The 19,893-nt window shown below is 41.8% G+C and overlaps 1 protein-coding gene across 2 annotated transcripts in view; it reads left to right on the top strand.

Moving 5' to 3' along the window:
* Positions 1-19,893, top strand: part of LOC146375553 (whirlin-like) — a 63,541-nt gene that overhangs the window by 13,676 nt on the left and 29,972 nt on the right. For both annotated transcript variants that reach the window (XM_084947544.1, XM_084947543.1), the window contains exons 2-3: positions 10,838-11,014; positions 16,766-16,891. In XM_084947544.1, coding sequence (XP_084803670.1) covers positions 10,838-11,014; positions 16,766-16,891 — 303 coding nt within the window. The remainder of the gene's footprint in view (positions 1-10,837; positions 11,015-16,765; positions 16,892-19,893) is intronic.

Genomic DNA, 19,893 nt, shown 5'->3' with positions numbered 1-19,893 from the left:
CTGAGATTATCGAAAAGCACCACTGAATGCCACAGGAAATCATTCCTGATGTGGCCTCTCCCTGTACAACTCATCCACTTAACACACTGTTTACTGCAATAGTTACAGCCTTTGCACACGCTCTCCTCTTATTCAGCTATTTATCAATAAGTGACTTATATGTATATAAGTCATGTATATATTGTATATATTGTGTCTATTTCTTACTTAGTGTATTGTCTGTCTTTGTTACTGTTTATACTGGAGCACTGTAACCAAAATAATTTCCCCTAATGATCAATAAATGTGGCGAATAAAGCTGATTGATAAGTATTCTGATTCTGATTCTGATTCAGGTCAGTTCCTCTCGCACTCAGCACTCCTTCTTCCGTTGCACTTGGGGCTTGGTACCCAAAGTCGGGTGGGGGTTATGATGATATCTCCCCCCTGACCTGTCGTCCTGGCCCCCCCTTGCCGTAACATTTGTGTTGTACCTCGTGAATCTCTCGCTGTGAAAGCAGTATTTTCTTCCAAATGTTGGAACACTGAGCTACTAGTTGTTTCGCCATCAATCTGGATGCCTCTTCTGCTGGGGTTACTTGCGAAGTAGCATTCCAACAGTGCCCTGTTCTCATCTCTTGCCCCCCTTGTACCTTTTTCTTCCATTAAGCCCACTTCTCATTAGTATGTCCTGGTTCCTCAATATCTGATGCAGCCAGTATGCCTTCACTTTTCTGTCTCTCACTCATATCTGAGGCAGGCTTGGTCAGCATGGGGGGTCTAGCCTAGGGACTCTTTCTGGATACAGATGTGCTGGATGGGAATTGAACCTCCGGCTCCCGTGCTCTCTAAGCTGCGCACTGCACAGAAAATCTGCGTTGCGCACAAAAAAAAATCTAACCTGAATTGAAATTAACATTAAAACTTTAACAATTCTGTTTTGCAGTGTTAGTGAGTGACCGGCTGCTCCCGTATGGGATCAGAACGATGTCACCTTATCCCACAGTCCAGCCAATGATGCGATTCACATTCGTATATACGCAGCTAATCAACGTGGTTGACAGTCTATGACAGCGTCCTTATGTGCCGACACCGGTGTTTTAGCAAAGCGGCTGATGTGGAGTGAAGCCACGTTAATGACGACGTGTACAACCATTGGAGGTGTGAGCAGGACAGACGGAACAACTGACAGGAAAAGTGTGGACTTTATACCAGTTTTTAAATTTTGTTGATCGGCCATGTAAAACCAGAGTGATGATAAAATATCTGCAATGTTTGGTTTTCTTCCTGAATACTGTCGTTGTTTATATTTACTGCGGGAAGAAACGGTAAAAACGGCGTTTATAAGGAAAACGCTCGAAAGCCTGTGAGCAAAACCAAACGCCCCAGCCTTTCCTATTGGTGGAAAAATGTACCATGTGGACCAATCAAAAAATGATATGGCAACATGGCATTTAGTTGTTAAGAAACGGGGGGAAGTTTTAGGAGTGACGGCGTGTTTGAGATGTGAGAGATTTGAGACGTTTAGTGCAAATCTTGTGTAGTTAGTGTGTAGTTAGTGTGTAGTTAGTGTGTAGTGTAGTCAATAGTTTTGTTGTGTGTGTCAGAACAATGAGGCGACTGCTGAATGTTACAGGTGTTACAGCAGTGATGCATCTGCTGCTGTCAGGCCTGCAGGTATCAGGCTGTTGTTCTCCTTCATCTCATAGTGGACAGAAATTATTTTTTGGAGCGGCACAAATAATTTGTGTGGCATCAGATTTGATGCAGAACAGCTGATTGTTCTGTAAATAGTTTGAAATGTTTGTTTAAAAAAAAAAAACGCCTTGGCTGCATTTTTAGGTAAACAGCTGCAAAAAACTTTGTTGTTTGCAAAACTCAGTAACTTTTTTGAAGAAGTAACTATATAATTAATTGCCCAACATTGGTCATTATATCCTGTATTTTGCAGACAGAGTTACAGACTCTCTCCCAGACCACAGACTCATAATACAAGTCAGAGCTTTATTAAAAAAAAAAGAGTAGTGTTTTCAAAATTGGAGTTCAAGTTATTTTTACTTCCAATAGTGTTAACATGCTACAGGTCAGGAACTAGATTTTTTACATTTTCATTGTAAGTGGGCTAAAGCAGTCAGCAATCCAGGAGACAGTAGAAGTGGTGACACCCATCCTGAGCACCTTGTGGTTGGATGGTATTAATGTCACTTTAATACTATATTTGGTATCAGTGCATCTTTACACTGGCTGCCTGTCCATTTTAGAATTCATTTTAAAATTGTAACATTTTATTGTTTGCTTTTAAAGTTTTAAATGGCTCCTTCTTACCTGTCAGACCTACACCGATACACTCCACAAGGTCTCTCAGATCAACTGACCAGTCACTCCTTGCTGTCCCCATGTTGAGACTGAAACACCGGGGGGACCAAGCTTTTGCTTTTGTGGCCCCCAAATTATGGAATAAACTGCCCCCCCATATTAGGCTGGCCCCAACACTTGAAATCACTTTTAAAAACACACCTTTTTTCAAAGGCTTTTTAGGAGTAGCACCAGAGTCAGCTTGTAGTCAGTTTTAGTCAGCTGTTGGTCCCCCCACCCCCCATGAAAAAAGCCTGTGAGCACCATAAAAGCACAGAAAAATTGACTTAGGTCCATAGTTTGTAAAAACCAACATTTAAAAAAAAAGTATCTACAACTATAAGAAACTATGTAGAAAAACACAAGAAACTGCAGGAGCTGCAGCAGCAAGCCGGCACTCTCACAGCAGACTAGGTGTGAATGCATATTTATTAGTTTATATATTATTTGTTATAGAAAACGTACCAAAGAAATATTTGTTTGGGAATGTCTGCATCTGCAGTCCAGGTAAACATACATGTCTGTGGGCTTCAGAGAGACTGAGGCAGCAAGAGAAAGAGAATTCAGATGCAGCAACTATGATAGATGAAGTGCAGGAAAACAGCTGGCATGGCAGATTTGAGATGACAGTCAACTACACACACACAGACACACAAACAGATAGTGCCACATAGCAGAAGAGAAAACCAAATCAAAGCAGCCGACTACAAATTTAGACTATTGAGAAAGATTTACATATGTGCGTGTATTGCTGTTGGTACACACAAACACACTACACAGGTTTTACTAATGTTCATTAAATTAAGCTTTAAATTTAACATGCAAGTAACAACTTGAGCTGAGCCAAAGAATAGATATAATTATGAATGAAATAATACTGGTATAGATTTTTTTTAAAATAATTAAATCCTGCAAGAATCAAGTTGTTTATTTGTTGTGTTTTGTTTTCTCCAGGCTAGCATGAAAAAACCATCAACCATGAAACCTGATGAAACTTGAAAGGATTTAAATGATTTGGACTTTTCTTGGACCGTTTCACATTTCTTATTCTGCAGAAAGAGTAGAAAACAAACCGACACTTAAGCATGAGCAATGCTTAGAGGCAGAAGTAGTGATTCAGTCACAATTAAGGGCCCTCACTGTGGCCCTTATAATCTGAGTGACCAGTGCTGACCTCTGCACTGTCATTTTGTCCTGTGAATCACCTCTCCTCCAGCATAAAAATAAATCCATTTTATCATAGCAACATTTCCCTTCTTTTTCTCTCTTTAACCACCTACCCATCCAGCCCCATGCAAGGGCTGCTAAGAGCTCCTCTTCCACCCACTCCCTCACAGTTGAAGCATTGTGGGGAAGCATATATAGCTCAAATTGCACTTGAGTGCCACTTGTCTCTGCTTGTTACAGCACCCATCTTTGATTCTTTCCTGCTCTGGATGGCTCTGAGCTTGCAGAAACACTGAGCTCAGAATAGAACAGCTACTTCTGCCTCAACACTGTTATGATGCAAGGCTGAACAAAGAAAAGTGACTTGCCCGCGGTGACATACTTTGTTATCCAGCATTTGCTGTCTGCCATTTGTTAGTGAAGCTCTAGTTGCAGACCACTATCAATCTCTGTAGCTTAACTGGGTCAGTTATTTTATTGTCTGTGGAGAAGTCTAATTGTCAGGGCTGGCTGTGTTGCTGGGAGAGTTGGACCCAGAAAGCAGGACTCGAGGAGTAACAAGAGGAGTAAAGTAAAAAGAGGTTTTATTATCGATGGGACATTGAGGCTCCTAAGCCTGTTTCACGCTTTTTAAGCTTTTTAAGCATCAAATTGTGATCATGTGACTGATAACGTTTGAGGCCTAATATGTCACAATGAAAAACTGGAAGTGAGGTGACTGATTCAAATCTTTACCACTGCTTCACTCATTACAAGGAGATGTGAGATGCTTCAAGCAGACTAATATAAATAGTAACAGGATAACACATTTAACACTAGCACTGCCAGAAGGTTTCATTCTGACCCGGACCTGTAACAAGTGCAGCAATGGCAAAGACACCATTTTTTGAAGAGGTTAAGTTTGTAATGATAAAACTAGTTTCACAGCTGGCTACAAAAACATAAGAAACACATTTTAAAGCCCTTTACTTCCTCCGCACTGCTTTTCAGGCCTTCACTTTTTATTTAATGTTTAGATGCGTTTTGAACCATCTGCCCAGTTCAGCTGCACAGTACAGCCAGTGATAACACACTCACCACTCCGATCTGCAATTTTGCCAAAAAGTTAATGTGTGCCAAAAATAATTTCAGATATTTCTATGTTTTTTTAATCTCTAATGTCTTTGCTTATGTTTCCTGTGCCTGTACTCAAACAGACGAAGGGCTTAGCTTATATAAAGGTTATGAAGAAAATGAAGCTATGAAGGGGTTCGCTTATAAAAAAATTACCTGTTTTGCAAATATTTTTATAACCCGTTAGTGCACCTACTTTTCTGTTCTGCATTATAGTCAATCCAGTAATTTTCGTCCATTTCAGATATTTGTATAGAACGGTTATCTTCTTCCCTCTTGCCCAGATCGCTCATGAAAAAGACATTTTTAATTTTTAAAAAGAACTCAACAGGGAAAACATACTGGGAGTGAGGACACAACCACACAGGAGAATGTGACAAAAAGCAAGGGAAGGCTGAGGCAATAGAGACACAAGATACAGGGAAGAACAGATACCAAAATAAAACGGGAAACTACTGACACTGAGATACAGACTAAGATACGACAGCAGAGAGTAATCACAGGAACAAGCTTTAAGCACAAGATTAATAGAGGCTGCACTACTACACCAGGCAAGACGCCAAGTTCAGGTTGTGCAGGTATGCCCCTGAGACAATCCAGCACATAAAAACAAGGTGCAAGATGCTAGCAGGGAGTTACATGGAACTAAGTGACTAGCATAGTACAGGAACATCTCTGCCAAATATGACCCGGAAGTCCCAAGGACCTCTAGGGTGTTTGAGAATGACCGAGCCAAAATCCTGAGGGACTTCCAGATACAGACAGAAAAACTGCTAATGGTTAAACAACAGGATGTAGTATTGGTGGACAAGCGGAGGACGAAGGCCGTAGCGACAGTTCTAGGTGATAGCAACATAAGGAAAAATGAACATAAGAAGAAACTGCAGGGGCTTAGAGAATACCCAGAGAAGATGTGGAATTTGAAGGCAACAGTGGTCCCTGTGGTACAAAGCCAACCTGAAGGGCATATTTACTGTCAACATTTAATATTATCCCTTCAATTTCCAGCTTCAAACTCATGAGCCTTTTGGACACTCTCGTCACCTCCACAATCCTGTTTATATACTCTTTCTTCTACCAACACCATGGTAGAACAGCTTGAATCTGCCTCCAGTGCTCCTGGCCTTACCTCCCGTTTATCTGGTTTTACACAGTATATTTAGTTTTCTTCTCTCCATCATGTAAGCCAACCCTTTCCCTTTATCATAGTCATAGTTCCTATCATCAGGGACTTTAAATGTCCTTTCCCACTTAACAAACCTTCCTCTTCCTTTGTCTTCAGCCAGTGGTGGCACAGTTTCCGCTGGCTGTTTTCCACTGGATCCTAATGGGAATATTAGCATGCCTGAAATAGTGTCCTTTCTCCTTTGGGCATTGATGTACTGTCCTGTTGACCTGGTCTCCTGTATGTCTATGAAAGTTTATAAAGAGAGAGGGTAAAAGGTCTTAGCGTTTGATCTTTTTAAGGGTCCACTGTGTTGCACAGCACACACTATATGGTTTAGGTTGTGCTTTGTCCTGGAGAGGAACGGGTTTCATCTGAGGGCTTTGCTGGTTCTGAACTTCACTGGGACGCTTGGAGAAAATTCTCGAGTTTATCTTATAAAGCTATCACATAAGGGAAAACAATGTTGTTCCTTTTGCCTCCCTGGTTAATTACTTTTTCTATCAGAAACTAAAGTTTCTGAAAACATATTCTTTTTTTGCTTTAAGAATACTTAATTACTCATCTAGTCAAGTTGAAAAACTGTTAAAGAAGTAGGCATATACTGTCAGTCTACAAGCAAGAGAACAGCTCCATGAACAGTTGATTGAAGGTAGTAGCATTTTTAGGACTAGCAGGACATTGCAAGGCATGAAACACCATATAACAGACAGACTGAAGCACCCATGGCTTACCTGTTATCGCACCTGAAAGAGACTAAAAGATCTTAACATCCAAGCTTGTTGTTGAAAGTGGTACAGAGTGCTAAAACAGAGTGCAGCATGTGCAAACACCAAGAAGCCACTAATCTAAAAGAATGTCTGACTTTAAAGTTATGATTTAATAAAATAAATTGCACTGAGTATATTCTGATCAGCAGACACGGAGTTCTGAAGAGAAAGGGTCAAAGAAAGCATTTCTGTGTAACTGGATTAAAACCGAATTATGTGGACATGGATGCTCATGTAAGAATGAAGTGAGGACAAATCTGAAGATAAACTGCATGAGCTGAATGAAACATTAAGTGTATTCATATGTGATAGATTCTGTTCATCTGGACGTCTGGAGTTTCATCACTTATCGAAGTGACTTCTTCTTCTTCTTGGTGCTCGCTCTGTGTTGTAGCGTCCTGATGACGCCCAGTTTGTGCTCCAGTGGATGATGAGAGTCAAACCTTAAATACTGATGCGTATGCGTAGGTTTACGGTACACATCAGCTTTGTGTCATGGGGGGCAGGGCTATGGTTCCCCCCACTGTTATTACCTTTTTTTGCTATGGTCTGCCCCGTTAGTATAACAGTTAGTATAACCTGTGTTGTGTTATTCAGTCATTTCTGTTAGTGTGTACATACTAATGCACAAGGAAAAAAGAAAAATAATTCTCTGTAACTTATTCAAAAAGGAAAGCTTTTATATAGCCCAGTCAGAGCAGATCAACAGTATAAATACCACATATCTCTCGCCTAGTTCAGTAAACACATCTGCAGTCACGGGGAAGTCTGCTAACTTGATAGCTATGCAGGTGACAAACATCAGCACCCTCCATCACCCACAGATGGTCACTGAATAGGCTGGCTGTTCACAGAGTGCTGTATCAAAACACATTAGTGGAAACTTGAATGAAGAGAAAAGGTGTGGTAAGAAAAGTTTCTGAGACAAAAAATTCACACGTTGGTTTGTTAAGAAGTCGCTGATTCAGGAGCAGGTGACAGGTGGTCCAGTTTGGTGGTATTATGGTGTTGGAAGCTGAGCTGTAGTCCACGAAGAGCATCCTCATGTAGATCTCCCTGTTCTCCAGATAGGTCAGCTCTCACTGAAGGATGATGGTCATGGCTAGGGCTGTTCGATATAACGATATATATCGGATGACGATATAAAAACGTCTATCGTTTCATTTTATGCTATCGTTTGTTTCGTGGTGTCACAAAATAAACTGTTTACGGCGATATTTTTTCATCGTTCTGATGGTCACTGTAGTGGCTGTATTAATTTCTTAAAGTTCTCTCTTTCTCTTATATTTAATATAGTCACACTACGTTGTCGTTGGCAACAACGATGGTAACAGCATTGCGTGTCCGCTTGTTTATGTTCCACATAAACCTTTCACAATAAAGCTCAAGATCCTGTTGAGACTTTTCAAAATAAACTGAATCACGTGAAAGATGCAGAGTGTTTACGGATGAGAATTAAAAAAGAGCCGCCAGGTGCTAAAAAATAAACCTTAGACTCAAACGTTAGAACAGGCTTTTCCCCGCAGCACGCCGTGTAATAAATACTCACAAAGACAACGCCGGCCGTTACAACTTATGTCTAAAAATGTATCGTTTCATGCATCGGTTAAAACACTCGACTCCAGCTACATGACGCCCAGCAGGAAACACTTCACGCAAGTCGAGCTGCCCGAGATTCACAGAATTTACAGAAAATGTTACATTTTTGTGATTTATATCATTGTCAGGACGATAGAATTCTTATATCGTTGTCGGGACGATAGAATTCTTATATCGGGATATGAGATTTTGGTCATATCGCACAGACCTAGTCATGGCATCCCCATTTGCTCTGTAAGCAAACTGATGTAAGCAAACAGTCTCTGATATGCTGAGACACTATCTGCTCAAAACAATTCCTGACTACAGACGTGAGGGCTATAGGTCTGTAGTTGAGGATGTCTATACCAGTCTGTATCAGCCTCAAACTGAGCAAAGAAGGTGTTGCACTCCTCTGTGAGTTTTAGGCTGCTGTCGGGGGTTGGGGGGCTCGGATGCCTCTCCACACCTGGTGGGGGTTGTTGTCTCTGAGGAAGCCCTCCTCAGGTTGGCTGTAGAGAGAACTGTCCCTCAGCCTGAAGGCTGAGTTCTGTGTTCTGATCAGAGCCAGGACTTTACTCGTCATCCAAGGTTTTCGTTTAAGAAAAACCTGGATGGTTTTAGTCACTGTCACATTCTCTACACAGCACTTAACGTAGAAGAGCACAGACTGAGTGAAAGTCTCCAGGTCAAGATGTTCAAAGATGGACCAGTCTGTCAGCTCAAACCAGTCCTGTAGCTGGAGCATCATCTGGTCATGTTTTAATTTGCTTGTAGGGGTTTGTTTCTTGAGGGGGTGGAGGCAGGGACGAGGAGTGGAGAGAGGTTGTAAGATTGTCCACGGTGGCAGAGGGATGTTGCACTGTAGGCATGGTTGATGCTACTGTACACACAGTCCAGTGTCCTGTCCCCACTGGTAGGACACTTAAACATGCTGGTGGAATTTGGTACAGATTTCAAACATGGCTTATTAAAGTTCCCAGCAACAACATGGACGCCCACAGGTCCCTCTCTGCTGTTCACTTATAATAAGTTGGAAGTGGTTGGGTGCTAACGTTAGCATTCGGACGAATGTAAACAATGGTAACTATGGTTAGTGTTAGCTCATGAGGTAGATAAAATCGCCTGCGCTGAATGGACATGGCCTGGTTTGGTTTCGCCGCTGGATTGGATAGACAGCTCTTCATCCTTGCTCTTGTTTCCTGTCCCTGCGCCGTTTGCATCACTTGCTGAAATAACAAATGGAGCGCCCGGTCGGTCCAATCTGAAGTAAAGTCTGGGTTCAGGCAAAGGACGATGCCTGTTAGTTCCTGATGACTGGAAGTGATCAGTGCGTTGCAGGAGGATGCAACGAAAAGGCAGAAGAAACATAAAAAGTGCACAGTAGTTTGGAGCTGCAGGGGACTTTGAATTCAGCTCAGTTTTATTTATATAAAGTTATATTGTTTATGTTTGTTTTGTAATGTTTATGTTTCCAAATCACAACAACAGTTGCTTCCCAGTGTTTCTCCTTCACTCACCCCTTCATGTTTATATATCACTTTGAATGGAATCATTGGCTATTATAAATCTCTGCTGTCTACGTCTCCTCACCTCCATCAGTCAGAGCAGATGGCTGCCTGGTTCTGCTAGAGCTTTCTTCCTGTTAAGAGAGTTCATTGGTAACATTAAGTTCATGTAGACATGTAGTCTCATGTATAGTTTTTAGTTGTGTAGGGGCCCCAGTAGCAAAAAGTAGCAAAAATATATTGAATAAAATAGTAATAATGCAAACTTTTGTCTGTATTTGTGTTGTTGGTGCTCAGCCACTGAAAATATATGACTCAGAAAATACAAAAGATTTCATTGTAGTGAAGATAAACAGAGTGTTAAAACAAGGAAAACTGGCCATAAAAGCCATTTTTTGTCATTCATGTACACGCATGTTTTGTTCTTTAATGTTTTTGCTTCCATATTTGGTCTTGTCCCGTTTCCTGTTCAAACATATACATAGTTTAACTGCCATCAGACCAAGCGCTGTTGAAATTTTGGACACAAAATATTCAAACAGCATCATGTTATTGTTTCTTTCACCTGCACACTGTGTATGAGAAGCTTGCCCTGTTCGCAAATGTGTTGTTCAGTTATACAAACTGTGTTCTTCCCCATGGAGTTTGAACTTCTTGTAGGTCTTATAAAAATGAACATTTAAATCCATTTTTTGGATCCATTTTTCTCCATCTCTGGTCTCAGCTCCTGTCAGTTGTCGGTGTTTTATAATGTCACCAAACAAAAGCTCATCTTGAACAGTCTGAACTTCTTCAACTGATGCTTCAAGGTCTCATTTGTCCTCTATCTGTCACTTTTTGCATAATCTACAGTAAAACAAACAAACAACAAAAAGCTAACAGTATGTCATTGTTTACATGCAAATCAAATAGCTGATTAGTCAATTATCAATTTTCTTTTGTCTTACTTGACTCCAAATGTTTTCAGAGATGTCAAATTCCTTAAAATGTATTTTTCCGGTGACTAGTGGAATTGGACGGGTGAAATAAGAGCATACGGAGCCCTGATTAATCGGAGGCCAAAATTCTCTGCAATAAAATATTACATTTAGGGTCGCTGTTTATTGAGCGTCAAAATAACATGAAATAACACATATGTGAGGGTATAAAGTCTGCTGTTGCACGTTAATGGAATCTGCAACGTCACTGTCCTTGGAATACAGGTGCTAAAAGGATGCAAGACGCTGAACATATCTGTGTGCTCCATGGGACCGACTCCTGGCGGCTACATCACCAACAATCTGTACAGCTGGGTGGACCCACAGGGCCGGAGTGTCTCCCCGCCACCTGATAGCCAGGAAGACAGCCAAAGGCACGGGCACAGGATGGAAGAGCGAATGGTAAGAACAAAGTGGAATTGTGTATTGGCGGTGAAATATGGAGGACCAGCAGATAGAAGTATACAAACACTTGAGACTGTTGTCACTGGAAACAAAGATGTTGCGAGAGTTCTTTTAAAGCAGCATCTGTCAGATTCAGAACTATTTATTATCAAGGATTTATTACCAGGTTTTTGCAATTGTCCTCCTCCCGCGTCTGACAGCAGTCAGCTTGGGACTGCAGTATATTCCTCTAAGGTCCTCATGACCTTTGCTACCGACATTTTGAAAGACAGACTCATCCTAAAATAAAATCACCCAGCACAGGCCTTTTATCCAGTGACTGCTGGCAAAGAAAAGGTTTGCTCAAAATGACTCACCAAAAAATCAATCCTGTTACTTTGCATTGTAACTCTACATTGTCATTTGCTGTTCCCATAGTAGACCAAATTTGAGAGGATGTCACTTTTATATGAGTGTAATTATGTGCACAGTCTGGAACACTTTATAAAACAGAAAGAAAACCAGTGAAATTACTGAAAGATGTTAAATGTTTGTCAAAGCTCTCACTTATAGAGAACACCATTGTTGAAGATGCTTTCTCGGGGAAAACACAGACATTCATGTTTGAAAGTCTTTAAACTGAATCTTTCAGAACTCTTGTCTGTGCCGTCACGCAGTGTCTTCAGGTCTACACACATGCAGGCAGCATGTGGGTGATGACAGGCATGTTTGCAGAAGTAGCACTGAAAATCAACTACATATAGACAAATTATAGTAAATGGCCTGTATTTGTATAGCACTTTACTTAGTCCCTTAGGACCCCAAAGCACGTTACACGTTCAGTCATCCACACATTCACACACACATTCACACACTGGTATACTTTATCCAAAAGTTCATCAATCAGTATAAATATAAGAAAATGTAATAAATGAAAGGAGAAATAAATTACCGTATTTCCCGGACTACAAAGCGCACCTGAATATTAGCCGCACAAGCTAAAATCAGGGGGAAATCCTGTTTTGTACATACATTAGCTGCACCTGACTAAAAGCCGCAAGTGTTTCAATGTTGACTTATCATATGTAAGAGAATATGCACAAAGGGAATTGTCAGGAAAGAGATGGCTGTTTGGAGACACGCCTCTTTTATTAATATTTTGAAAACAAGTTATGGGTACATATTTGCATAACTTTTTAGGTATATGTACAAGTAGCAGTAATTACAAGTACGAAACATGTACTGTGCTGTACTGACCGTTGGTGATCGTGGATGTTTTCACACTTTTCCACGCTGTCAGATTCCACCGGTGGAGTTGAGCATAACTTGCTTTTCGCAAGTTTATCGCCGCTCGTCATCCACGCCTCCCGCTGAACGCGTAGCGCTACTTTGAAGTTTGTTTTTTGCGCTACTTCGTACGGCACTACGTTGCCTGGCGGACGGACATGTGACCAACATACCACTCTTGAACCCCGATACCGTGTGTCTGATCACATGCCCTTCCGCCAGGCAACGTAGTGCCGTACAGCAGCGGAACAAACAAAACAAATCCTCTTACGATATGACAAAAATCATGGACAATCCATAGAAAAGCCGCACCTGACTAAAAGCCGCAGGGTTCAAAGCTTGTGCAAAAAGTAGCGGCTTATAGCCCGACAATTATGGTACTTTATGTTGTTTAAAGATGAGTAAAGATGTACATACTTGGACTAACCTTGGATTACATGATATTCAAAGTCTTACATTGGAGCCACAGAGTCACAAAGTTCAAATTTTGCTATTTTAAAGCATCCAGCCTGCAGCAGAGAGTGAAAGACGATCTCGTGTCTGAATTCAAAACAAATCTAAAGATGTATTGAGAGCACAAAGTAAACTCATCAGGTGAGTGTTTTCACAGTCAAGTTACTCATCCTAGGTATGAGTAAGTGTATATGTGTAAGAACAACCTGTACTGTCACCAGCTGTATTTATCCTGCAATATTACATTTATTACATTTAGAGGAGCAGGACTTGTGGGTGATGGGAGTCCTCTCAGGGCTGACGTGCCTGAAACGCTTCAGCAGAAGAACTGAAGTTGTGAGGATCAGTAGATATCCAAGGCTGGATTTTTCTCAGCTATAAGGTCTAGCTCTAAGACAGCTGGGATAGGCTCCAGTGCCCCCAGTGCCACCCTGAAAAGGATAACTGGAAGTGGATGGATGGATGGATAACGCCTGGCAAGAAAATTTGTCAAGAAAGTTGCTTTGACAGCAGGCTGTCTACAGTCCTACTGATCATCAGAGACCAGCTCAAAATGGACAGGTTTCAGATTATGGTCTGTTTCCTTTTGATGAAGACCCTAGAAAAGGCCTTCGGTTGGAGTCTGGAAGGATCCTGGACTATTACATTCTCCACAATGGGAATTATTCGTGAATACAAGAAATGCAGAGACCACAGAAAATTAAAATGCTGGATGGAGCTTTTAACACCATTATGGTGAAAGACAGTAGAAGAGCTGCTTGTGATAATTTTGCTCCGTCCTCATGAGTGAGTGCACGCAGTGTCCTCTGTGAAACTTTGTGAAAAGTGCAAGAGTGCACCTCCTACAGAAGCGAATCACGGCCCAAACACCAACTCATACCAGTGTGATGAAAAAACTGCACTGCATTGGACAAACACCGGAAATGGACTCTCAGTGATGTAAGAGGCATCTGTAGTATTCAAACCTTTCAGAGAGTATCTGTCATTCAGTTTTCTTTTGTTTAAATCAGTGAGGATGAATAGATATCACCTTCACATAGAGCTGTTCGATATAACGATATATATCGGATGACGATATAAAAACGTCTATCGTTTCATTTTACGCTGTCGTTTGTTTCGTGGTGTCGCAAAATAAACTGTTTACGGCGATATTTTTTCATGGTTCTGATGGTCACTGTAGTGGCTATATTAACTTCCTAAAGTTCTCTCTTTCTCTTATATTTAATATAACCACACTACGGACGGACAAGCGCCTGTTTTTATGCGTTGTGGTTAGCAACAGCGACGGTAACAGCATCGCGTGTCCGCTTGTTTATGTTCCACATAAACCTTTCACAATAAAGCTCAAGATCCTGTTGAGACTTTTCAAAATAGTCACTTGGATGAGTGACGAAACGTTTCTCCCACAAAACGCTACGTCCAGATGAACAGAATCAACTTTTGGAGATTTACTTTTCTGGGTGATTGCACATGCATCAAGACTTTTCAAAATAAACTGAATCACGTGAAAGATTATTTACGGATGAGAAGTAAAAAAGAGTAAAAAAGAGCCGCCAGGTGCTAATAAATCAACCTTAGACTCAAACGTTAGAACAGGCTTTTCCCCGCAGCACGCCGTGTAATAAATACTCACAAAGAAAACGGCGGCCGTTACAACTTATGTCTAAAAATGTATCGTTTCATGCATCGGTTAAAACACTCGACTCCAGCTACATGACGCCCAGCAGGAAACACTTCACGCAAGTCGAGCTGCCCGAGATTCACAGAATTTACAGAAAATGTTACATTTTTGTGATTTATATCGTTATCGGGACGATAGATGTCTTATATCGGGATATGAGATTTTGGTCATATCGCACAGCCCTACCTTCACAATTACTATGTAAGTAATTAAAATCAACACGTTGATATTCTTAAATAAAGTTGCTGGGGCAAAATATGAATCACAAATCTCAAAATGTATAGTTTCTCTTCCCATCTTCATTTTTCCTCCATGGATAGATGACTCAAATAGTTTTGGGTCAACACGGGTGCAAAAAAGAAAAAGCAACTCTTTTTGTCCTGTAGTACTACAGACTGTCCAGTATTGGCGTCTTTATGGAGTAATCTTTTGCCCTCCAGCAGTAGTATTAGTAGTAGCAGGAAGCACAGCGGTGCAGTGTGGCTGTGAGCTTTTTGTCACAAGTTTTGATGTTCAATTTGACCTGTTCAGCCTTTATACTCGAGATGGCACCATACCACTTTTTTATGGTAAATGGCCTGTATTTGTATAGCGCTTTACTAGTCCCCAAGGACCCCAAAGCGCTTTACACATTCAGTCATTCACCCAGTCACACACTGGTGATGGCAGCTACATTGTAGCCACAGCCACCCTGGGGCGCACTGACAGAGGCGAGGCTGCCGGACACTGGCACCACCGAGCCCCGGGCACCATACCACTTTTTTATGTTTGATACCGATACTGTATATCAGATTGGTCCACCTTTACTATAACCCCACTTTTTATCTTGTGTCAGCTTGCATGGTCTCCCTTCCTTAGTGGCAGACTGTTGAATTGGGTGGTCTTTATGGTCTCTAAAATTATATTGGTTTGCAGAATAAACTGATCACTTACTATATGCCCAACCATTGTAAACTGAACACCTAATGAAAACAAAATCTAATACATACACAAGACAGTTCACTCAGTGAATAGTTTGCTATTAGAGTAGACACAGATTAGTATGCAGACCAGGGGCTGGCTGCCAGCCAGTCTGTTTGTCCACCTCTAGTCACTGAGTTTCAGAGCTACTATTTCTGCTTCTCTGATGGATGGATATTCAGATCGGTGTCTTTCCAGAAATAATGTTTAAATTCACTTTGGTTAACTGACTGAAATGAGATCAAGACTAGTTAAAAAAAATATTCAAATAGAGACCCATTGCTGCATCATGTTGCACATATATGAATTTCAAATCTATAAATGATGTTTTGATTTAATGATTACTTGTTTAAACATTGTAACAAGTGTGAAAGATAAATGGACTGGCATTTAAATAAAGCTTTTCTACCTGAGCACTCAAACTATCCACTGCCAGTAAAACAGGTGTCTCACCAGCAGGGGGCAAAATGGAGGAAAGATAATGTCATCTGAATTATTTAATATAGTTTTAGCTTGTATTGAAGTGATGGGTGGGAAAGTTGTTGTTTCTAATATTGCAGAGTCTGTACAACATTAAGTTCTTGGAGGTGACTGCTATGAATTGGTGCTATATATATTTTGCTAAAATAAAAGAACACTTTTTAATCAAAGTAAAGCATAAAGTGAATTAAACTTCCAGGATAGTGACCCAGTCAGATAAGTAGCAGAGGGAACTGTTCACCAGTTTCAGCTGCTTTGGAGTTAATGAAATTAGCAACAGGTGCACTACAGAGGCAACAGTGATACAACCTCAAAACCTGAAATAGTTTTGCAGGTTGCAGCCACTGACATTTTACCCACCTTTCTATTTTCTGACTCTTTTTTTCATGCTTGGTTAGGGTCAGTGTCCCTACTCGTAGTATGAGGTGATACCTGAACCCTACAGAACCTAAACCGTCCTTGTGCAAGGAACAACAGGATGAGCATTGCCACAGCCCTGCAGAATGACCTCTCGCAGGCCACTGGTGTGAATAACTCAGAAACAGAATCCATGGTAAATGGACTGATTCTTATAGAGCGCTTTTCTACTCTCCCGGAGTACTCAAAGCGCTCTATACAACAGGTTCCCATCAGTCCAGTGAACAAATCCTTACTTTTTAGCCAAATAAAGATCTTAACACTGCGATTACTGTTTGGGTTTTGTCTGCCTTTGAGTCCTCCATCCAGCTTTGATGGCCACGGCTCATAAAGGCTGACCACAAACCAGCTGTTCATGTGTTGATTCCAAGGAAAGAACGTTTCTTTAAACTCAGTTTATTATTCTGACTATTCTTCCTCCAAACTTTTGTTCTGTAAATCTTTGTTTACTAACAAAACAGATTGATCTGAATATCCTGTCTTTCCTAAAGGTGAACCTGAACATGGAAGGAGGTCGATCTCTGGGTCTAATGATCAGGGGTGGTGCTGAGTATGGACTGGGCATATACATTACTGGAGTGGACCCTGGATCTGCTGCAGACATTGGTGGACTAAAGGTAGCCTGTCTCATCTGTCCTTCATAGCATTGCTGTATTACACAATACACAATACAAACCCACACTGCACTCCCACTACTGCAGGTATACAGGGAGTGCAGAATTATTAGGCAAGTTGTATTTTTGAGGAATAATTTTATTATTGAACAACAACCATGTTCTCAATGAACCCAAAAAACTCATTAATATCAAAGCTGAATGTTTCTGGAAGTAGTTTTCAGTTTGTTTTTAGTTTGAGCTATTTTAGGGGGATATCTGTGTGTGCAGGTGACTATTACTGTGCAGAATTATTAGGCAACTTAACAAAAAACAAATATATACCCATTTCAATTATTTATTTTTACCAGTGAAACCAATATAACATCTCCACATTCACAAATATACATTTCTGACATTCAAAAACAAAACAAAAACAAATCAGCGACCAATATAGCCACCTTTCTTTGCAAGGACACTCAAAAGCCTGCCATCCATGGATTCTGTCAGTGTTTTGATCTGTTCACCATCAACATTGCGTGCAGCAGCAACCACAGCCTCCCAGACACTGTTCAGAGAGGTGTACTGTTTTCCCTCCTTGTAAATCTCACATTTGATGATGGACCACAGGTTCTCAATGGGGTCCAGATCAGGTGAACAAGGAGGCCATGTCATTAGTTTTTCTTCTTTTATACCCTTTCTTGCCAGCCACGCTGTGGAGTACTTGGACGCGTGTGATGGAGCATTGTCCTGCATGAAAATCATGTTTTTCTTGAAGGATGCAGACTTCTTCCTGTACCACTGCTTGAAGAAGGTGTCTTCCAGAAACTGGCAGTAGGACTGGGAGTTGAGCTTGACTCCATCCTCAACCCGAAAAGGCCCCACAAGCTCATCTTTGATGATACCAGCCCAAACCAGTACTCCACCTCCACCTTGCTGGCGTCTGAGTCGGACTGGAGCTCTCTGCCCTTTACCAATCCAGCCACGGGCCCATCCATCTGGCCCATCAAGACTCACTCTCATTTCATCAGTCCATAAAACCTTAGAAAAATCAGTCTTGAGATATTTCTTGGCCCAGTCTTGACGTTTCAGCTTGTGTGTCTTGTTCAGTGGTGGTCGTCTTTCAGCCTTTCTTACCTTGGCCATGTCTCTGAGTATTGCACACCTTGTGCTTTTGGGCACTCCAGTGATGTTGCAGCTCTGAAATATGGCCAAACTGGTGGCAAGTGGCATCTTGGCAGCTGCACGCTTGACTTTTCTCAGTTCATGGGCAGTTATTTTGCGCCTTGGTTGTTCCACACGCTTCTTGCGACCCTGTTGACTATTTTGAATGAAACGCTTGATTGTTCGATGATCACGCTTCAGAAGCTTTGCAATTTTGAGACTGCTGCATCCCTCTGCAAGATATCTCACTATTTTTGACTTTTCTGAGCCTGTCAAGTCCTTCTTTTGACCCATTTTGCCAAAGGAAAGGACGTTGCCTAATAATTATGCACACCTGATATAGGGTGTTGATGTCATTAGACCACACCCCTTCTCATTACAGAGATGCACATCACCTAATATGCTTAATTGGTAGTAGGCTTTCGAGCCTATACAGCTTGGAGTAAGACAACATGCATGAAGAGGATGATGTGGACAAAATACTCATTTGCCTAATAATTCTGCACTCCCTGTATAAAAATCAAGCACCGAGCCTTTCAGTCTGCTTTACAAACATCTGTGAAAGAGTTTAGTGAATGTGATGCAGTAAGATGGTGTCTGTAAACTCCCTCTGTAAGCAGTGGGATCAGTATCATCTCTGGATGTTATGTTAGTGGTAACTGTTCATTCACTGCTGCCGCGTCCTCATTTGAGGAGCTTGTAGAACTGGGGGAACATGTATAGATGAGAACCAAAAGGAGCATGTTTGGAGGCGTGGTCCCGCTCCTGAGATTCAGGTACTTTATCTTCGAATATGTGCGCTACAGAAATGTGCCGTAATTTGTTGGTAGTTAAAGCAGAAAGCCGTCTGCCCCTTTCCTTACTTACTCTTTCTACTCCACTTTCTACTCCTTAGAAATTATACACTAAATATCATACACACACACACACACATACATATATGTATATATGGTTAGACTACACGCCTTTGGAGCAGAGGATCGTGTTCAATTCCCGCCTGGGGCGTCTGTATCCAGTAAGGGTCCTAAGGCTAGACCCCCTATGCTAAGCAAGCGAGACAGATAAATATGAAGGCATGCCGGCTTGGACGTCGCCCGGATCAACAAGGTCCGCGTCAGGTGTTGAGGAACCAGGGCACCCTGACGAGAAGTGGGCTACTGGAACAAGAAGGCATCGGTGGGCAAGAGACGAAAACAGGGCGTTGTTGCTACTACGCAAGTAACGCTGGCGGAAGGGGTTACATGAATAGGATGAGGGACCTATGGATTCTTCGATACCCAACATCCACAATGACGGCGAAACAACTAGTAGCTCAGTGTTCCAACATCCGAAAGAAGGGACTGCTCTCACAGCTAGAGATTGACGAGGTACAACATAAATGCTACGGTATGGGGGAGCCAAGAATACCAGAGGCGCAAAACACCAGCTACTGGCAGACCAAGCAGTCAGCCGAGACTGCAGGACCAGACTGGCAAAATGGGAGACGCCCCCAAGGGTGATGGAGAATGACCGAGCTAAGATCCTGTGGGACTTCCCGATACAGACGGACAAACTGGTGGTGGCTAACCAACCGGACATAGTGGTGGTAGACAAACATGAGAAGACGGCCGTAGTGATCGATGTAGCGGTTCCGAATGACAGCAACATCAGGAAGAAGGAACACGAGAAGCTGGAGAAATACCAAGGGCTCAGAGAAGAGCTCGAGAGGATGTGGAGGGTGAAGGTGACGGTGGTCCCCGTGGTAATCGGAGCACTAGGTGCGGTGACCCCCAAGCTAGGCGAGTGGCTCCAGCAGATCCCGGGAACAACAGCGGAGATCTCTGTCCAGAAGAGCGCAGTCCTGGGAACAGCTAAGATACTGC

Source organism: Perissodus microlepis, chromosome 12 (assembly GCF_051167445.1).
Source record: "Perissodus microlepis isolate ML-2025 ecotype Zambia chromosome 12, ASM5116744v1, whole genome shotgun sequence".
Lineage (NCBI taxonomy): Eukaryota > Metazoa > Chordata > Actinopteri > Cichliformes > Cichlidae > Perissodus > Perissodus microlepis.
The sequence above is the reverse complement of the archived record's forward strand: the minus strand, read 5'-3'. Positions and strand labels throughout refer to the sequence as shown.